This window comes from Grampus griseus, assembly GCF_964374135.1.
Source record: "Grampus griseus genome assembly, chromosome: 4".
Classification (NCBI taxonomy): Eukaryota; Metazoa; Chordata; class Mammalia; order Artiodactyla; family Delphinidae; genus Grampus; species Grampus griseus.
In genome coordinates, this window is record NC_138997.1 from 17,792,882 (window position 1) to 17,811,977 (window position 19,096).

At 38.6% G+C, this 19,096-nt stretch overlaps 1 protein-coding gene across 2 annotated transcripts in view; it reads right to left on the reverse strand.

The window, feature by feature from the left end:
- Positions 1 to 375: 375 nt before the first annotated feature.
- EMCN (endomucin) overlaps positions 376 to 19,096 on the reverse strand; it is a 92,680-nt gene continuing 73,959 nt past the window's right edge. The window contains exons 7-12 of one of the 2 annotated variants that reach the window (XM_082653842.1): positions 18,900 to 18,953; positions 16,940 to 17,035; positions 13,421 to 13,445; positions 11,907 to 11,968; positions 7,319 to 7,392; positions 376 to 1,229 (exon numbers count right to left, since the gene is read on the reverse strand). In XM_082653842.1, coding sequence (XP_082509968.1) covers positions 7,358 to 7,392; positions 11,907 to 11,968; positions 13,421 to 13,445; positions 16,940 to 17,035; positions 18,900 to 18,953 — 272 coding nt within the window. In that variant the 3' untranslated portion in view covers positions 376 to 1,229; positions 7,319 to 7,357. Of the gene's footprint in view, positions 1,230 to 4,769; positions 5,106 to 7,318; positions 7,393 to 11,906; positions 11,969 to 13,420; positions 13,446 to 16,939; positions 17,036 to 18,899; positions 18,954 to 19,096 lie in introns of those variants that run through there. The other variant, XM_082653843.1, reaches the window with a different exon arrangement.

Genomic DNA, 19,096 nt, shown 5'->3' on the forward strand with positions numbered 1-19,096 from the left:
AAAGGTAGTTTTAAATGTACCCTCTGTCTCTACTACATTGTCCTTGTATCACTAGGATAATTTAGCACCGAAATCAGCTTAGGCAATCATAAAAGTTAAAGAGCTGCCCCTGGCAGCGTTTTTGTTCCAGAACTTTCCACAGAACTTCAGCCATCATGATGTCTTGATCCCTTGTGTCCAAGGAGTGGTCAAGGTTTATCATTCAGCCTTCAACAGAAGAATTTGACCCTGATGGAGCGGCAGCTATAATCATATGGTATTTTTAGGAAAGTGATACACTGAAAAATAATATCACAATTATGTATTTATGAAATGTTGGTTTCTACAAACTGGAGATTTAAGAATGATTGCTAGAACAAATCAGTACATTTCTAAAAGAAAATAAAAATGCACAGAGATAGTGTCAATCAAATCGATTATGAAAAATCACAGTACTGTTATCTTCATAATGAATGCAGTACAGTGTCATAAATGCCCTTACATCCTTGTCACATAGTGTGAATTACAAAGAGAAAGACCAAAGAAATGGTAAATTGACTTCCCTTGAACAGGGTCTGATAACGTGAATCCTTTGTCCCTTTCTCACTTATTAGATGCCTTTCATTAGTGAGTTCTCATAGTCTAATAATCAATCCAAAAATACTCATAATTATGGGAAGACAATATCATTGCCATTTTCACAGTCATATTATCATATTTTTAGTGTGTTGAGTACAGCAATTATTCATGAAAAGTAACACATGTAAGTATGAATAAAATATCTTTATGTACAAAGTGGCATGGCAGGATTTTGACCCAATATTTAATAATACACTTGCAAATTTTCCCTGCATTAACATAGTAGAAAACAATAAATACAAACGTTAGGTAATAAAAGAACACTGAGAAAGTAGGAAAGTCTCCGTGGATAAGAAATGTTAGTTCTGAAAACTTTAAACTCAAGGGACAGTCATTTCATCAGTGAAGGCACCTGCCTGGGCTGTCAGGTTACCTGCTCACAGATGCCCCTCCTAAAATTCCCTCCCCTAGGAATGTGTAATGTGTTTTTTCACATCTTAAAGGACAGGAAAGGCCCAGGATGGTTTCCGATTCTCTTAGATTATTGCGTGTCATCTGGACATCACTTTATTGGGACAGGTGCACACTGGCGAGCAGGATTGGAGGTCAGGATTGAATCCACAGGGCTTTCTCCCTTTCTAACCGTGGAGCACAGAAGCTGAAGAGTAAGCCTGTGGGGTGGGAAAGGGGGAAACAAAAAAGGTCAGATTCTAAGAAAGTGAAGACGTAGAGATGCTGGGGGACACCATCTCTTGGTAAGAAATGTTAGCGACCAGCTGAATTTTTCCACCCAGTAGAGTCACTGGAATGTCTCATAAGCACTTCAACCTCAACAAGTCTGAAAGGAAACCCACTAGACTGCCTCCCAAACCTATTCCCTCTCGCTCCGTAATTCCAATCTTTGCTCTTACCTTCATGATCCATCCAGGCACTCATGCTTGATGTGTGGGCATAATCTATATCCCTAATAGTTCTCCTTCCCCAATGCCTACATTCACACAATCCCTACCTCTGGAGAATGTCACCTTCCAGACAATTCTTTTCTATTCTGCCTCTTCCTCTGTATCCCTACTGTATCTGCAGACCTGGTGAAGCCCTTGTTCTTTTCCCAGGGAATACTGAAATAGCCCTCTGACCTCTCCGCTGCCAGTCTTACTCCTGTTGAATTAATCTTCCACACTGAACACTCAGTGATGTGTCTCAAGCACAAATCTCATCGTATTCCTCTTCTGATGAAAGCACTTCACCGCACCCTATCACTAACGCGACATCGTTCGAGGTCTGTTGCTTGGGGTAACAATGTGAGTAATTAAGAAATTGATTGGCAACTTTCATGCTTTGCTTCCGTGTACTTATCAGGGAGAAGAGTGAACAGGCAACTCTGCACTTCTCCTTCACAGAAAGGAGAGTCAGGGCTTTGGTTTATTACTTTGGGTTTTCTTGTTTGCGGTACAGAAAGAACTTTCTGTATTGGCGCCCCAAAACAGCAGGAGATGGAAGCTTCTGTGCTTTAATTGGGAAAGGGGCACATGTCCGGCATGGCAGGGTAGGTGCTGTCGTGCTGCTGATGGCAGTGCTGGTGGTTTGCTGGAGTCTGGGAGGAGGATGATATGGTGGGGGTGAGGGTGGGCAGTGGACCAGCGTGGAGACCTGCATCTTGCTCCCTCATGGCATGATCGGTGAGGCAGGACCTTTGCTAGGGATGGTTGCATTGCTGCCTTGCAGTGCGGGAGCCGGACACTGGTTACTGTGTCTTGCGGGACAGTTGGAAGACCAGAGAGTGGACACAGGATCCAGGTCAAGTCTTAGTCTGTGGAAAGGACTGTAAAGCAGGGCTTTTCTTTCTTTCTTTTTTTTTTTGGTACGCGGGCCTCTCACTGCTGTGGTCTCTCCCATTGCGGAGCACAGGCTCCGGACGCGCAGGCTCAGCGGCCATGTCTCACGGGCCCAGCCGCTCCGCGGCATGTGGGATCTTCCCGGACCGGGGCACGAACCCGTGTCCCCTGCATCGGCAGGCGGACTCTCAACCACTGCGCCACCAGGGAAGCCCCCATGATAGATTCTTTAATCATATTGACAACACTTTATAAGCAAAGAAGCACAATGGTTCTAGGAGAAAAGGTCATTCTATCCTGGTTTTATAGATGTGGAACCTACTGCAAAGCATTATAAAGAAATTTGTTGAAGGCCATAGACTAGGATCAGAAAATAAATCTTGCTTTACTTGTGATGTTTTCTTTTTAGCCCTCATTCTTCATTTTAAAATGTAAGAAAAATAATTGAAGAACATGTTAAGCTTTTCTGGAAGTTCACAAAGATGCTTTTAGATTATCAAGGATATCATTTAGAAAATTACAGAAGTACAGTGAATTGCATCTGCAAGAAAAATAGAAATGGGTAACATTCCACTTTGTTGAGGATCTGTGGGATGAGACTTTCATACAAGTTATTGGTCTTGCTGCCCCTTGGTTCTTCGTTGATCTGAAACTCCCCTCACTTCTTAAACTGGCAGGTGGCTTGGAACAGAACGGACAGGAGACCTACTGGAGAGGGAGTGGCCAGGTGGCAGTAGGTCTCCTCCCTTCTAAAGCACAGGATTGCTCTCAGAACAATCAAAAGACTTTCTTTTCAGTTCTAAAATTGTTTTTTCCCTCATTTAAGATATATCTTGGACATGTCTACATGCAATTTAAAAATTGTCTTGATAATCACTTTTGCTAGTTGTATAATGTCATTGATTGGATTATACCTAATTTATCTGAAATTTCCATACCACTGGACATGCTGTTTCTAAATGTTTGCTACCATTCTTTGTATATTAATCTTTAATCACATTTCAAATAATTTCCTTTTGAAAATTTCCTAAAAGTGAAGTTACTAGGTGACAAATGTGAATATTTTAAGTCTCTTAGTGAATATTACCAAACTGCTCTTTGGAAAGATTAATCCAGTTAATCCAATTTATACTGTCAAATGCAGCATATGATACTATTTGCTTCACCAGTATGATTTTTAGAAATTAGGAAAAGAAAAACTCAAGTACTTGAAGGTTATAATTTTTTTGGTCTTAATTCCATTTTTGATTAGTAATAGTACAGGAACTCTTCTATAATTTTATATTACCATTTTTATTTCCTCCTCTGTGAATTGCCTGTTCCTGGCCTTTGCTCATTTAAAAAATTTATGATTTGTATAACTGTCTTTGTATATTTAAAATATTAATGAATTGGTCTCACATTTATGACAAACATAATTTTTATGTTTGGAAATTTTAAGTCATGATATAGCAGAATTCCTATTATTTCCATTGTGTTATATTGTTTCCTGGTCTGAAAATTCTTAATCAGACACATAATACAACCTAACAAATTTTTCTTCTACTTTTTTTTACATTTAGCTTTTTATATATTTTCCCCATATAGATATTATTAGCTAATGTCCCTTCACACTCATTATTAACCAATTTGTTCAGACCATTTGTTGGCATCAGTAAGAAAAGGATGTGCTTTCCTGCTCTACATTTTGGCATAAAAATTCTGGCCTTAGCAGAAGTCCTATGTAACAGCAGATCAATTCCTTGTCACTTTGTCATAAAATAATTAATCTCAGAAGAAGATAACAGAGCATATTTGCATTATAAGTGAGCACAAATATGTGTAGAAGTACATACAGCTAATGTATCTCTAATCATTGATTCCAGCGGCCTTCAAAACTTACCACAAGTTACTTTTGCACTAACAGCCATTTTGAGGGAGGTATCAGCTAGTCGCTGGGAGGAAAATGAATTATACAGGGAAAGCTTAAACTAAAATAATCATTTTCTTATTCTAAATAAATTATGGTCCCTAAATATAGCAGTAAATCTGCAGTGAAGGATAATATTTTTTGAAACTCCTGTCAACCTTCCACTTGTTGACATAAAAGTCGTAAGAGATTTTAGAACTAGATTGAATTGATCAGTTGTATCAATCATGCCCATATAGCTTTTTAACTTTTTTCTCTATTTTCTTATTTCTTATGTGCGATTTCATTTTCTCACTAGACAAAGCTTTGCAGAGAGGGCAAGGGTCATAGATTAAAGGTATTTTGGAATTCCATTAAATGTAACATTCAGCACAAAATAGATGATCATTATACGAAGCAGCAGGCATTAAATACATCTAGAAATTTATCCTGAGGTGAAAAATTTTAACATGAGTGAATGTGTCCGTATCAGTGTTTGCGGTTGCATACCAATCCAAAGACTTCTCAATTTCTTTTCTCAACTTCTAGTTCTGATAAATGCATTCTTATTTATCCTGAATTTCTGAGTTGATATCTTATTTCTAGGTGATATCTGATTTCTAGGAGGAAGCAATTACTCAGCGGTTACTACATTTAAAGTACAATGGTTGCTAATAGAAATATATTGAAAAAGAGTAAGACAAATAGACAATAGAACTGACCAATTTCAAATATGTTTCTTCCCATTACTTTCATCTTTACTCTTCAGAACATTGTTATGTAATTCCACAATTACTCAGAAAGGCAACAGAAGCTATTTACCTCTGCAAATCAAAAGACATGAGATTAGAGGCTAGGAACATTTTTTCAAGTACAAAAATTGAAAGGAATGGGAGTTGGATAATAATTCATTTTGTTGAGCTTGTTTGGGTCAGTACTCTTCCTTTTCTTCTGTATAGAGACTGTCTCCTGCATAGAGACTCTTCTTTCTTTCTCTTCCCAACTGAACAGAAGACTTCTTCTTCCTCCAAACTGGACAATTAGTCACTAAGATTTGAGCATTTTAACTATCTGGAAGGCATCCTTTTACTAGCCACAGGATTGCAAAGAAACCATAGCTTGTACGGAAGGAAGCTTGCCATATACTAGAGAGGGCTGGACCACGTCTCCACAAATTTCTCACACTTCTCAGGTTCTTGAATCTTGCATCTGAAAGAGTGCATTGCAAAAGGATAGGCAAAGGCCCAGATTCCTCTCATCCTAACCCACCCCTTGCTGGCTAGAGAAGGATGAAATTCTGACACTGATGCATGTCTGGATGACACTCCTTTGTTTACATCTCCTGCTCCTGGCCAGAGAAGCATGGCTGGCATCATTTATTCAATAAACACTGGCTGAGTATCCATAACAGCACTGTCTTTGTGCTGGGAAGTAGACATAGGTAGTGGGCATAACAATGATATTCCCCCCGGACGCTACCCAGAGTGACTACCATTGTGTTTAGGCCAATTCTGGGCATACACCTATTTATCTGTTCTTTTGCTTTTTTACTATTAGTTGCTAAAGGGTAAATTTCTCTGCAGGTTCTAAAAATGATCAAACCCTAATTGTGAGGGCACTTAATCAATGCTGCTTGTGAAAAATAAGTCAAAAGAAACTTTTCTTACCCAATTCTAGAAAAGCAAAAGACGGTCCCATGCTAAGCTGGAAAGGTTAATTCCAGCAGGCCTGAAATCGGGCTGAGTTGTTTTACTGAAATAAGACATGTACCTGCATTGCACTGACTCCTGGTCAAAGAATGGAACGCACAGAATAGCAGTTGCTTGTAATCATAGTTCTGAGAGGCTTCAACTATTCATTGATTAACAATTAATGTAATGAGATTGATCACCTTGCATCTGGTCTCATTGAGACACATGGAGGGCTCTGTCGCTCATCTAGTTATACAGCAAGAATGTGCCTACATGACCATCTGGGTTCTGTAAGTTCCCTGTATACTAACGAGTTCTGTTCCAAGAGTGTGCTCGTAAGTCCAATTTGTTCGTAAGTCCAACAAAGTTAGCCTAGGTACCCAACTAACACAATCAGCTGTATAGTACTGTACTGTCATAGGTTTATAATACTTTTCACACAAATAATACATTAAAAAAACAAAAAATGAAGGAAACCTTTTTACTCTTACAGTATGGTACTTTGAAAAGTACAGGAGTACAACAGCTGGCATACAGGGGCTGGCATCGAGTCAACAGGCAAGAAGAGTTACTGACTGGAGGAGGGAGAGGAGGTGGGAGATGGTAGAGCTGAAGGGTCGTTAGCAATAGGAGACAGAGTGCAATTTCACTCATGCCTGACGTTGATGGAATGCATGTTCGCCATCTTTGAAAGTTCGCAACTTGAAGGTTCATATGTAGGGGACTTACTGTATAAGAAACCCCAGCTGAGAGTGCATTTTGGATCACCTTGTTTGAGGTACTTTGTGCACACATCCATGGTTCCTGGCTCCAGAGAGAAAGTACACCTGGGTATGGTTCTTACTGAGGGAGGACAATTGGACCTCCCACCTGGCATCTCTGGACCCCTCTCCCTGAGCCAACCTTTGGCTGTGATGCGCATTCTTACCTTAATGCAGCTCCTATGTCATATACTATTTTTTTTTTTTTTACTGTCATTTTGGGTCCTGCAAATCTTCCTTAGCAATAGAATCCTGTGTAACTGCCACTGTTAAGTATATATATGCTGACCCAGGCAGAGGCAAACTGCATCTACGAGGAAACATTACCAACAGGCAGAAAGGAGGAATTGTATCATTCCTGAGGTAGGCAGGGCAACTGGAAGAATCTTCTACAGCCCCCAAGACATTTATTTCTCTGGCAAATGTTCTTAGAGTTTGTTTTTAGACAAATAGAAAATGATGGTTTAACTGACACAAGCTATTAACTTTTCAGGTTATAAAAGTCTTTAAAAATAATCTGAGCTGCAGCAGGCTAACAAAACAGATATTAATGAGTATCTCAGTGAGTGGAATTAGGGAACTTACATATTTATTGCCCAGGTGTGGAGAGGATTCATCAAGCTGTCAGTTCTTGGTTTTTCCTTGTGCAGAGTGCTCACCTAAAAGCAGAAGATATGCTTTGATCTATAAGTTCAGAGGGTGAATAACGATGAAAATACAAGTTTCTTGGCTTGTTTTCTGTTTTTCAAGGAAAGTCCAATTTCCCTTCAAGAACGTCATTAGAGCCACAACTTACCTCTTGGTATTGCCTGGAAATTGTTCACCAAGATTTATGAGCTTTATTCGGCCATTGTTTATTTTTACCCTAGAAGAGCAATGCTAACTCACTCCCTGCAGATAGGGGGTGTGAGTTGGGAGGTGATAGCAAGAGAGGCGCCCTAGGGAATAAGTTATTGAATTTTGCTTGTTCCATAAGCTGGCTGTGCCTGAGCAAAACTACATATATATTTAAAATGCCATTTTATCAGGAAAACATTCTAGGGTCCTTTGTTTAAATAATTCAGTGAGAGTTTTGTGAAAATGAATTTATAGGCCAACGTGAATATTTTGGTGACGTACAAAGCAGCACAGGGAACATTGCTCAAAATAACCATGTTATTCCATCATCAATATAAAGATAAATATTAACTTAGGATGATGGGGAGCTGAGAGGCTCCAAGCATTTTTTTTTTAATTTATTTATTTAATTTATTTTTGGCTGCATTGGGTCTTCGTTGCTGCACGGGGGCTTTCTCTAGTTGCAGCGAGCAGGGGCTACTCTTCATTGTGGTGCTCAGGCTTCTCACTGCGGTGGCTTCTCTTGTTGCAGAGCACGGGCTGTAGGTGCGCGGGCTCAGTAGTTGTGGCACATGGGCTTAGTTGCTCCGCAGCATGTGGGATCTTCCCGGCCCAGGGCTCGAACCCGTGTCCCCTGCATTGGCAGGCGGATTCTTAACCACTGCGTCACCAGGGAAGCCCCCAAGCATTTTTACTTGCTCTTGGATTTGTGTTCAAAGCATTTCACATTACCTGTGTCTTTCATGTAGATTCAAGTAACAACAATGCGTATGAGGGGAGGTGGGAGTGACAAAGGAGACCAAGGTGCTGTCTCCCCCTTCAAAAGAGCTTGAGCTCAGTGAGGAACACAGAGGATAGGAGATGAGTGACATCTGGGAAGTACATGTTATTAAGTGGTTCAAAATTTGAGCAAGTGAAATCTGGCACATCATGAAAGGCCTTGTAGACGTGCTAAAGTGTTGGAACTTAATCTTAAGTAATTAAAACTTATCAGAGTTTTCTAAGCAAAGGAAAATTATAAATTATAAATTATAAATGGATTCAGATCTGCTTTTTCTTCCTCCAAATAGTTCAAAACCAAGTGATGCTTTGAAATTAAATTCAGTGATACAGTATTTTCTTTCTTTTGTGGAATCATGTATTCCTTAATTTAGGCAATTTTCTTCATATTTGTATAGCCTTACATGTTAAAAATGAGATAATGTACATTAACTTTCTGAGGAGTGGTGTAAGTGGGAATCATCTTGAAAATGCATCATGTCACATGTATATTTTGTAGTAAATCATGAGGATGTTTAACTTGGCAAGACTTCTTACTAAACCTGAGTGGCATCTTATATGTTCTCATAAAGGACTCCGTGATCTGCTATGTTTGGTGCTCATTTTTTTCTGAAAGCACGTTCTTGTGTATACCCTAGTAGGCTTTCTCTTTTACATTAAAGAAAGCTCCCAATTGAAATAATCAAATTTTAAACATTATGGGCCACATTTTCAACGGAAGAACCCTGCTTGACAAAGAACATATTTAGAAGAAGCAGGAAGTGTGGATGGATGAACACCATGGCCAATTAGAGGAGGAGGACTTGAGGCAAGGAACTGTCTTATCCAGAGAAAATACTCAGAACAATAACCATTACACATAGAGGCTTGTAGAAACCCAGAAAATTTAGTATCCACTGGCATTCCCCTGAAGGTGAGTTGCTGCAGAGCTCTGTTTCCTTGGAAACATGATATATTGACCTCTAAAATGGCAAAATTGATTTTGAGATATAAGACCAGAGTTTATAAATTGACATACTGACCAATCCAATGAATTCTTAAGACCATTGAATCTCAAATTTCATGTTGTTACCCACATTGGTGCATTAATTAATACTATGTCCCTTAGGCCATGTAGCACATAATATGAAATATATAACAATCATCAGTTCTGAGTGGTGAATAGTCACATATTCTATCAAATTCTTTTTCTGTATTTTTTAACTATTTAAAAATTTTTATATAGGAGATAGTGGAAATTTAGGCTAAACCTGTGAACTTACATAAAACCTAATCATTTCAGACTATTCTAGTTATATTTTAGAATGATGTCACTATTAGGGAAGAGAGATTTAAGTGAAAATAATTATAATAATGTAATTTCTATTGAGTGTGGTGAGCATAATTTTATAACGAAAGCATGTTTGAATAAGTTTTGAAAGAAGGTAGAAAGAGATTTGTTTGCAGGTGTTTCAGGAACCATCAAATCCTGTTAATGGTGGACAGACTTTAATAAAAACTGTGGTAGTACAAAGAGAATTTGGAGGGCATTGTTTTAGATTATCAGTTCTAGGCTACTGAAATCAACTCAGAGTCACCCGTTTTAGTTTTCCCCTATTACCAAATATTTTCTATAATCAGCTAGGTTGACTTTTGAGAGATTATTTTCTTAAAAGAAGTGTGCTTCCTAACTTGAGGTTGGCAGAAATAAAAGTACCAGAGACTAGATCTTATTATTTCCATAGTAATATTTCCTCCTTAGACCTATGACCTGAAAAGCTACTTATGAAGAAAAGGAACTTTGGGTAGTTCAGGGTCTTCTTAACTATCCCACCGTGATCTACCCACTTATTATTGCAGTTAGTATGACGGTGGGAGATAGTAGCTTACACAGAATTATCCTTGGGCCTTGAAGAAGAATCAGAAAGCAAATTAGCAACCAAGAAACACAAGGTTTCTCTGTGGATTTCCCCTCCTGAAAGCCGCGATTCTGGTGTCACTTGTCATTTCCCTGGTAGACACAGGTAGCAGAGCAGGTGGTCCTGATCTCAGGCCCCTCCTCACCAGGAGAGCCAAGGGCTCCTATACGGAGGCTTCTGGTCCACAGCTTGGAGACCCCCAGAAGCTGCCGAGTGTTCGGTTTAAATCCCGAGGGGATAAAGGAGCGTGCATGAAATTACAGGTTGTCATGCTGCTCACAAGTCACAGGCAGATTCTGAGAGCTTTTCTTGATAAATGGTGTAGTCGCACTCCGGGTCCTTCATAACCTTACTCAGGACTGGTCCACGTTTAGTCTCCTTGCCTGGAGGTTTTCCTTGACCAAGTAGAATAGGCTCAGCTACTTAGTCAAGGCTGGTAAACAGCCAGGAGAAACTGGTGAGTGGTTTCCAATTATCCTGTGGAGGAATTTTACTCTTTCATTCATTCATATGGTTACCTTCAAGAGAACAGTGTGGGAATAAAGAAATGCGTAAGAGATACAAGAATGAAAGTCTCTCTTAAGAGAAAATGGCTCCCATGAGGGATTTGGCCATGTCGCTGCAGATTTTGGGTGCCCTTGCTTTTCAACCTCTTTTGTTTATCTGTTGTAATTTGTTCTAGTTAGAATCTCCTACCTGAAATGGGGACCTTATTCAGCCTTTGATATCTTGCTCTTCAATTGGGACTATATTTATAGCCTTTTGTTTTACAAAATCGTTTTTGCCACATATTTATAATGTTTATCATCTGATAGCTCTCACTTCACATAACATATGTATTGTGGGAGTATTTTGTATAGGTAAAATTGGGGGGACTGAATATAGTAAATGTCTTGATGTAACTTGATATTTAAATTAGAGCCACATAGGTTGTTTCATAAAACTCATAATTACTTTTTATTTATATACTTTTTATTTTTTTGGTCATATTGATGTTTTAAATATTTTGTTTACTCAAAACAAAAATGTAATCTGTGTTTTTTTAATTTTTAAAAACTATCTAGCATCTCATTTTTCATTGCTTTCGATACAAATATAATTCATACAAATCATATCTGTATTTTGAAAATCTTTTTAGATTGCAAACCAAACAAAATCAAAACCTAAGAGACTAGAAAAAAGAAATGTAAATTTTATCAGTAGGAAACTGTTTTGTCCTTACTGAGAAGCTCAATTAAAGTATTTGAAGTGATATAAAATATGATATACATTTTAACTGATGAATCCTAGTTCCAGTTGACTGTACACAGCCATTACCAAAAATGAAACAAAACAACAGCAATACTTTTAAAAAAACCCTGCGGCATACTTAGTGTTTTTTCTGCCACTACTGCAGAATAGAAAATGCCTCTAGTCACCACCCATTCTTGAGAACACATCTGCATGCAACCTCCAAAAGCCAGAGAGTCTAATAATCTTACCAAAAATGATATTTCTAGGGCTCATCTTTTCTTCATAGGAGAATTTTGTATTTCTTGGGAGTTAATGATTGAGTTTTTCTAGAGAAGTTATGCTTTTTGGTTATGTTCACATGAACAAAATCCAAGTTAGATTTTGAAATAACCATTTTTCATCTAATCGACAATCTGGGAGCTTACCAGACTCATGAGAAATTGTCTTAACGGTGAGAAGCTTCACACTCTCTTTATCGGACTGAGGTCTATTTGGAAACAGAAAACATTAAGTTAGCGCCACAGTAATTAGCATTACATATCTGTGAAGGAAAGGAAACATGATACAAACAGAAAGAAGAATATACACGTGCATATATATTTTTGTGTGTTTCTACGGCAAAACTTGTGTTTCTTCATGTACAGACACATATACTTTTATAGCACTTTCATTTCTGGAATCAAGCCAATAAATCTCTGTTATTCTGTTATGGTGATGATCATCAGCTAAATTAAACATCAAGATGGGTCACGTAGGGACTTCCCTGGCAGTCCAGTGGTTAAGACTCCGCGATCCCAATGCAGGGGGCACAGGTTCGATCCCTGGTGGGAGAACTAACATCCCTCATGCCGAGTGGCACAGCCGAAAAAAAAAAAAAAAACCCCACCTGTCATGAGGTCCATGTTGCACATGCTTCCACTTCCTAATTGTGAGGGGAAGACATAGAAATGTTTCCAAACCTTTTGGACTGATCTGAGTTCTGGGTAATTCCTTTTCATGAGGTCGTGGATACTGCAGTATAGTGTCTGAACTGTCTATTTCAACAAGAGTTCCCACCTATCCCTTCTCAGACTCAAAATAGTTTCAAACCCCAATTCCTCTCCTTGGATATCTCAAGAACCTCTACTTTTAATTAAGAATGGTAGGTGGTGTAGGGACATTATTCTTTTTTTCCAGTACGCGGGCCTCTCACTGTTGTGGCCTCTGCCGTTGCGGAGCACAGGCTCCAGATGCACAGGCTCAGCGGCCATGGCTCACGGGCCCAGCCACTCTGCGGCATGTGGGATCTTCCCGGACCAGGGCACGAACCCGTGTCCCCATTGGCAGGTGGACTCTCAACCGCTGCGCCACCAGGGAAGCCTGGGACATTATTCTTAAAGTTCACATCCCAATGAATATACAAAAACACCCACAAAAAGGGCTACAAAGTCAGGTCAACACAGAAAACTTAACCACAGAATTTGGTTTTGACATTAAAATAGTTTGTCTCTTTGCAGCACCTTGATTGTAACAGTTGGTAGGATTGCTAACAACTGCTTTGTTTGTTTTAGTAAAGTCGAAGCAAAATAACCATCTGTTGTTAAAGTAAAGCCACTCAGAGCTGTCTTAAGGTGCAGGCATGATTTTTCCCTAATTGTGAGAAGCATATTGAAAATTTCAATGGGAAAACTATTTTAAAACTCTAGCTATGTTTTTCTATGATTTTTTTGGCAACTTTTGATTTCTGATTTTACCACTTTACCCAAGCTTAAGAGCCAGTTGTTGGAATTTCTCATACTTGAGAGCTCTCTGACAAATAGGTAGCCAAACCCCATATACTATGCCTTCTGCAAAATGCTTGAAAAACCCGAAGAAGTATGAATAGAGGATCAATACTTTCCTCTATATAAATGACAGGGTCAGAGCTTCTAGAAGAAAACAATGATGCAGCATTACTTACTGGTCATTTCCATTTTCAGGTGTGCCTAGGAGAGGAGGGAATTGTTATTAGAGCTGTGCGGAGCTTAGCTGCAAAAAACCTGAGACCCCTGCCACTTTCTGCTCAAAGATGTCTCTAAAGCCAATTTTTAACTTTTCAGTCTCTCGCCCCATTCCCCGCCCCACTGACCATTTCCTCAGACGTGGTGACTACTCATTCCTCAGTCACAGCTAATCCATTCATGGTATAGTCTCAACTAGGTCAACTCCACTGAACTTAGCTCTGGACTAATTTTAATCTTATAGTTTCGTATCACTGTGTGGAACTATTATCCATTATTGTACATCCCACAGACACCAAAAAAGGTTTCAGTATCTCTGGAAACAAATGCTTCTCAGAGTATTGAATTACCTTCTTAAAACAAAGAATTGAATTTTTGGCTTTTCTTTGTATGTTGCTCTCTCTGGGGACCTAAATCTCTGTATTTGTGGTGAGCCACGATGCTGCTATTGCTTCTAATTGCATCTGAAGCCCACGGATTCAGCTTCTCAGAAGTGCCCTACAAAACGTCACTGAGCCTACTAACTGTAACTCATCTTCTGTCCGCTTTGCCGGGCTGTTCCACGAGGGTCGGTAGAAAGCAAGCCGGGCTCGTGAGAACGCAGAGTGATTCATTCTGCACAAGAGCATGGCCTCTCGGGAGCAGATCATGCTGGTCAAACCTTGCATTGGTCTGTGGCCTATTAGGCAGAATATTTAATGTAATCACTTAAGGGCCTTGCTTTATTCCGGATTTTGCTGTGATTTTATTCCATGGCTCGGCTCCCATCTCTTGGATTTCTTTTCATCTCTAAGGTAGCTCATATCAGGATATGCCTTTTGAATATCATTCTCTTGACTTTGACCATCATTGTTTTATAAAGACGTTGATCTCCACAAAAATTTTGGCTACTGCTATTTCTGTCACCTTGACTAAGTTACTCCAACATGAATCTTAATCCCTAGAATTTAATTCATGGCACGGTATGCTGCTCACCAACTAGCTCTAACTTCATCTTCCCTACCATCAGTAGGGTTTTAACAACAATCCAGTTCACCTATAAAGTCCCCTTTAATAGAAAGTGTCAACTTTTCAAATAACTTATTTGCAAATCTTCCTAAGCAAAGCAGTTTTTCACTACAGGGTATTTTTACTGATGGATTTAGCCCACAGTTTTTTTCCCCTATCCTGTATACTCAACACCCACTGGCTTCAACTAGATTGGTTGAGTTCCCATAAAAGATAGGATTGGTGGTTTAGAAACTTAGAGAAATTAAACTGATTTATAAAAATGCTATTTCCCCTCTGGAAACTGAGTGAAGAAACATATTTCAGACTTTATTAAGAAGTTTATTCACTAACTCCCAGAGGGAAAGACGTTGATTTGTTTTCTTCTTATTTTACAGCAAGAGCTAAAATGAACACTGCTGTTTTCATATCATTACTTTCCCTTGCACTGTCTTGCTCAGGCGCCAAACTGTCCGCGCCCTGCACAGTCAGCGATTGGCCTCAGGAACAGCATTCATTAGTGTCCTGGGGGCACATTGTCCATGGGGTAAACAAAGAAGAGCGTGGCTCATAAAAATGATTCATTTTTACTTTTTAACAGTATATGAGACTTAGGTAGAGTTCTGTTAGTGAACTGTTTAGAATTAAAGTGAGGAAAGGGAAGGTTCTATTTTACTGAAAATTACAAAATTTAACTCAACAAGCGTATCATAAGGCTCTCTCTGCTAGTTATTATGCACAATGCCATGTGAGTCATACGTAGTTTGTGACTTGGAGGGGTTGCCTGAAGTTATGGACTGAATGTTTGTGTCCCCTCAAAATTCATATGTTAAATCTTAATGCCCAATGTGATGGTATTAGGATGCTGGGCCTTTGGAAAGTGATTAGGTCATGAGGGCAGAGTCCTTAGGAATGGCTTAGTGCCCTTATAAAAGAGACCCCAGAGAATTCTCTTGTCCCCTCTGCCACAAGAAGACACAGGCAGATCTGAAAACCAGGAAGAGTGCGCTCATCAGACATCAAATCTGATGGTGTGTTGGTTGAACTTGTCAGCCTCGGGAGCTGTGAGAAATAGATGTTTGTTGTTTAAGCCACCCAATCTATGGCATTTTTGTTACAGCAGCCTAGACAGAATAAGATGTTTGACTTTCAGGGGAAGCAGGCTTATAGAGAAGTAACTATATTATAGTGTGATGAATGCTATCATTAAATTCTATGGAATTAGAAGTAATAGAACACTCCACTCTGCTTAAAGAGATGGGGTGTCGAAAAAATATGGATTAAGTTTGTTTTTAAGCTAGATTCTAATGGATAAGATGGAGATTAGGTGTGTTATAAAAGTTAAGGTGTGTTATAAAAGTTAAGCAGTGGGCTGAACATTCCAAGAGAAGGAATAACATGGATGAAGCAGAATACATGGCACTGCATTATACAACCAGGAAGGTGTCTGAAATGGAAAGATAGATTGAAGTTTAAGATAACATAGGTGAGTTCCCAGGAACTGGAGGGGGATTCAGAGGAAGCATGAAATAAAAAGAGACCTCAAGTTCCTGGAACAGAAAAAAGACTGAATAAAGACCAAAAGAAATCTCAATAAAATCGGGACTTTAGTTAATAATGTATCAATTTTGGTCAATTAATTGTGACAAATATACCATACTAACGTAAGATATTAATCATAAGGGTAGATGGGAACTCTCTACCTATCTTCACAACTTTTCTGTAAATCTAAATCTATCCTAAGGTTTAAAAGTTTATTTAAAAAAAGACTTTAAAATGTAATGCCATTATGGGAATCATAAATATTCAAGAGGCAGGGAGAAGAAGATGAAGCAGCAAAAAGAAGAAAAAGAGTGAGGATGTAAAAGAAGGCAGCGTCATTTTCAATGAAAGAAGAAAGACTTTCCAAAGCTAATGGAGAGATTAAGGAGGATAATAAAGAATTGTTGGACTAGAATCCCTCTAAAAATTGCAATAGTGTCCAATCCTGAGGAACTGATTCAATTAGCAGAACACACAGTTGTGGAAGACACCTTCATAGGAAGGCAGCTGTGCCTCCCAGGAGGGAAGTAAGTCACAAAACACTCTTCTTGAAATTATGGGTCCCAAAGTGAAATTCTTAGCGATACTTCCCTTTATTTTCTGTTATACGGAAATGGAACAGATCTTCGCTATAGTTAACGCATGTCACTTTATGCCTTCTTTACTACCGTATTCCCCTGACCACCCACAAAACCAGGGCTTTTTCATTTTAAAAAAATGTGTCCATATTCAATATTATTTGCCATCAGTAGCTAATTTCTACTCCTTACCTTCACCGGCATTCAGTGGATTTCTCTGCCCCTTTCCCTCTACCTCTGTGATCAAGCAATACAGCAGTTCGTTTCTGTGTATAATGCCTCTCTCCTCTTTAGAGTTTAAGTTCAAGTTTAGACTAAGCATGTTTATTCTCCTTTTAGGAAAACAAAATGAAACAAAACACTGTTACCTACCTGGGTCTGTCTTCCAGCACATTCGATACAAACCCACCAAAGCAAAGACTGAAAGTGTTATTGCAATCAAAGCAATAACCACAGGCAAAATGATACCTAAAAAGTATTGGAGACATTGTCAGTTAGAGTGGCTATTGAATTTCACAACAAATCATTCATGAACTGAGGAAAAGCATGTATGCTTCCTTTCTTCTTTAAACATCATTTTATTTAAAAGAAGATTTTTTTTTTTAAGCAAAGAAGATAATTATCTGATTCCTGGGTTTTGCCCTAGTTGTCATTTCTGATGTATCCACTTGATGTCAGTCTTGTAGCCTTTCTGAAATAAAACTCCAAACCTAAGGAAGACAGTTCCCACTTTCCTGGTGACTGAAGGAATGAGGAGGTGGGAGACTGGCCAGGAAGAAGCTGTCCCCTATGGTCAGAACCATATTCACACTTTATATTCTTTACTAGTTTATAGTGAAGTTACTAATACATAGCTTGGATGAAGGCATTCAGAAGGCACAAACTTCCAATTATAAGATAAATAAGCACTAGGGTTTTAATGTATAACATGATAAATAGAATTAACTCTGTTGTATGTTACATATGAAAGTTGTTAAGAGAGCAAGTCCCCAGAGTTCTCATCACAAGAAAAAACATTTTTCTATTTCTTTAATTTTGTATCCATATGAGGTGATGGATGTTCACTAACTTATTGTGATAAGTTTCATGATGTATGTAAGTCAAATCATTATGCTGTACACCTAAAACTTATGCAGTGCTGTATGTCAATTATATCTCAATAAAACTGGAAGAAAAAGAAATATATATCCTCTACTGGTTCTAGTGGAAATGCTCTAGTCATAAAGCTGGCTTCTTAAAAAAAAAATCACTAATATCTTTCTGTAAAAATACCTTAGGACTAAAAAGGCATACAATAACATAAGTGGATATAGATGGATATCATGGTGGAACAATATGGTCCAAGAAAGATAAGCATGTGTGTATTTGTGAATGTCTGCTTGGGGGAGTGGTGTTGCTACAGTAAACTAGGGTGAGTTTTTGCTGTTCTCATTAAAAGAAGGTCTTTGCTGTTTGTTTGTTTGTTTTAGCATCTGCCTTCTTTTCTGACAGTCATTTCCCAGGTTAAAACAAGAGTGAAGAAAGGAAAAAGCTGTCATAGGGATATAAGTAGAGATATAGATGTTATAGTTACTATTTAGTTAGGTGTTCTCATCTGCTGGCATATGTACTCCTTATATTTACCGGGGGATTGAGAATAGCTAGGAGATTCATTTGTAGGGTGGGTTACACTTCACTGTTATGGTTAAATATTTGTTTTAAGTAAGTTCTGCTGGGTTCATATTAGACCTTACATGAGATCATTAGTGCCTCCCAAAATGAAGATGGCATGAATCAGCAGCTCAATAAATGCAATACTGACTTATTGAATGGAATGACTTTACCTAAACCTAAGATAATCTTTTATTATCACAGCTTCATATATATTCATCTTATTCTTAATTTTCAGGGAAATTAATGAATATTCTCTATTCAGTCCTAGCATAAACAGTGGCTGACATATATATGTTTTTGCTAAAATGGAACTTTTCTGAAAAGGCCATTTTTAACATTAAGATAAAGTTTTGTAAAGGTGAAAATTCACTTTTATGGAATCTCTGCCCATGCACTTTGGCTTATCAGAGATTAGTCCCATCAATTCACCTTGACCCCTGGTGGTAGCTGCTTAGCACTAAGGTAAGAAAAAAAAAAAATCCCCAAAGTGTATTTATTAAAACCAGACTCAATGGGAGGAAACTTTCAAAGCAGGTAGCAATTATATAGGATTATAATGGGATTGCAGGTTCAGTAAAGTTGAGAAAAGGCTGTCTATAGTTGAATCCCTTCCCTTATGGGTAACATTCAAACTTTCTGCAGTTCTACTGCCTTGAATGAAGATGCACGTATTACTCACTGGAATAAGAGGGGCTGGTTGAAGAAGAGCTTGCATTTTTTGCGTTCTCAGTGCCTATTATTTTAAGAAAGAAAAAAGGTCACCTTTGGTTAATGTGTGCCAATTCTCACAATCCTCCCCCCACCTCCCCCACTCCCCGTTTAGGTAAGCCTCTGTGATTTATAGGTATGAGTCTTGGAGTGAAAACATTTTATCTC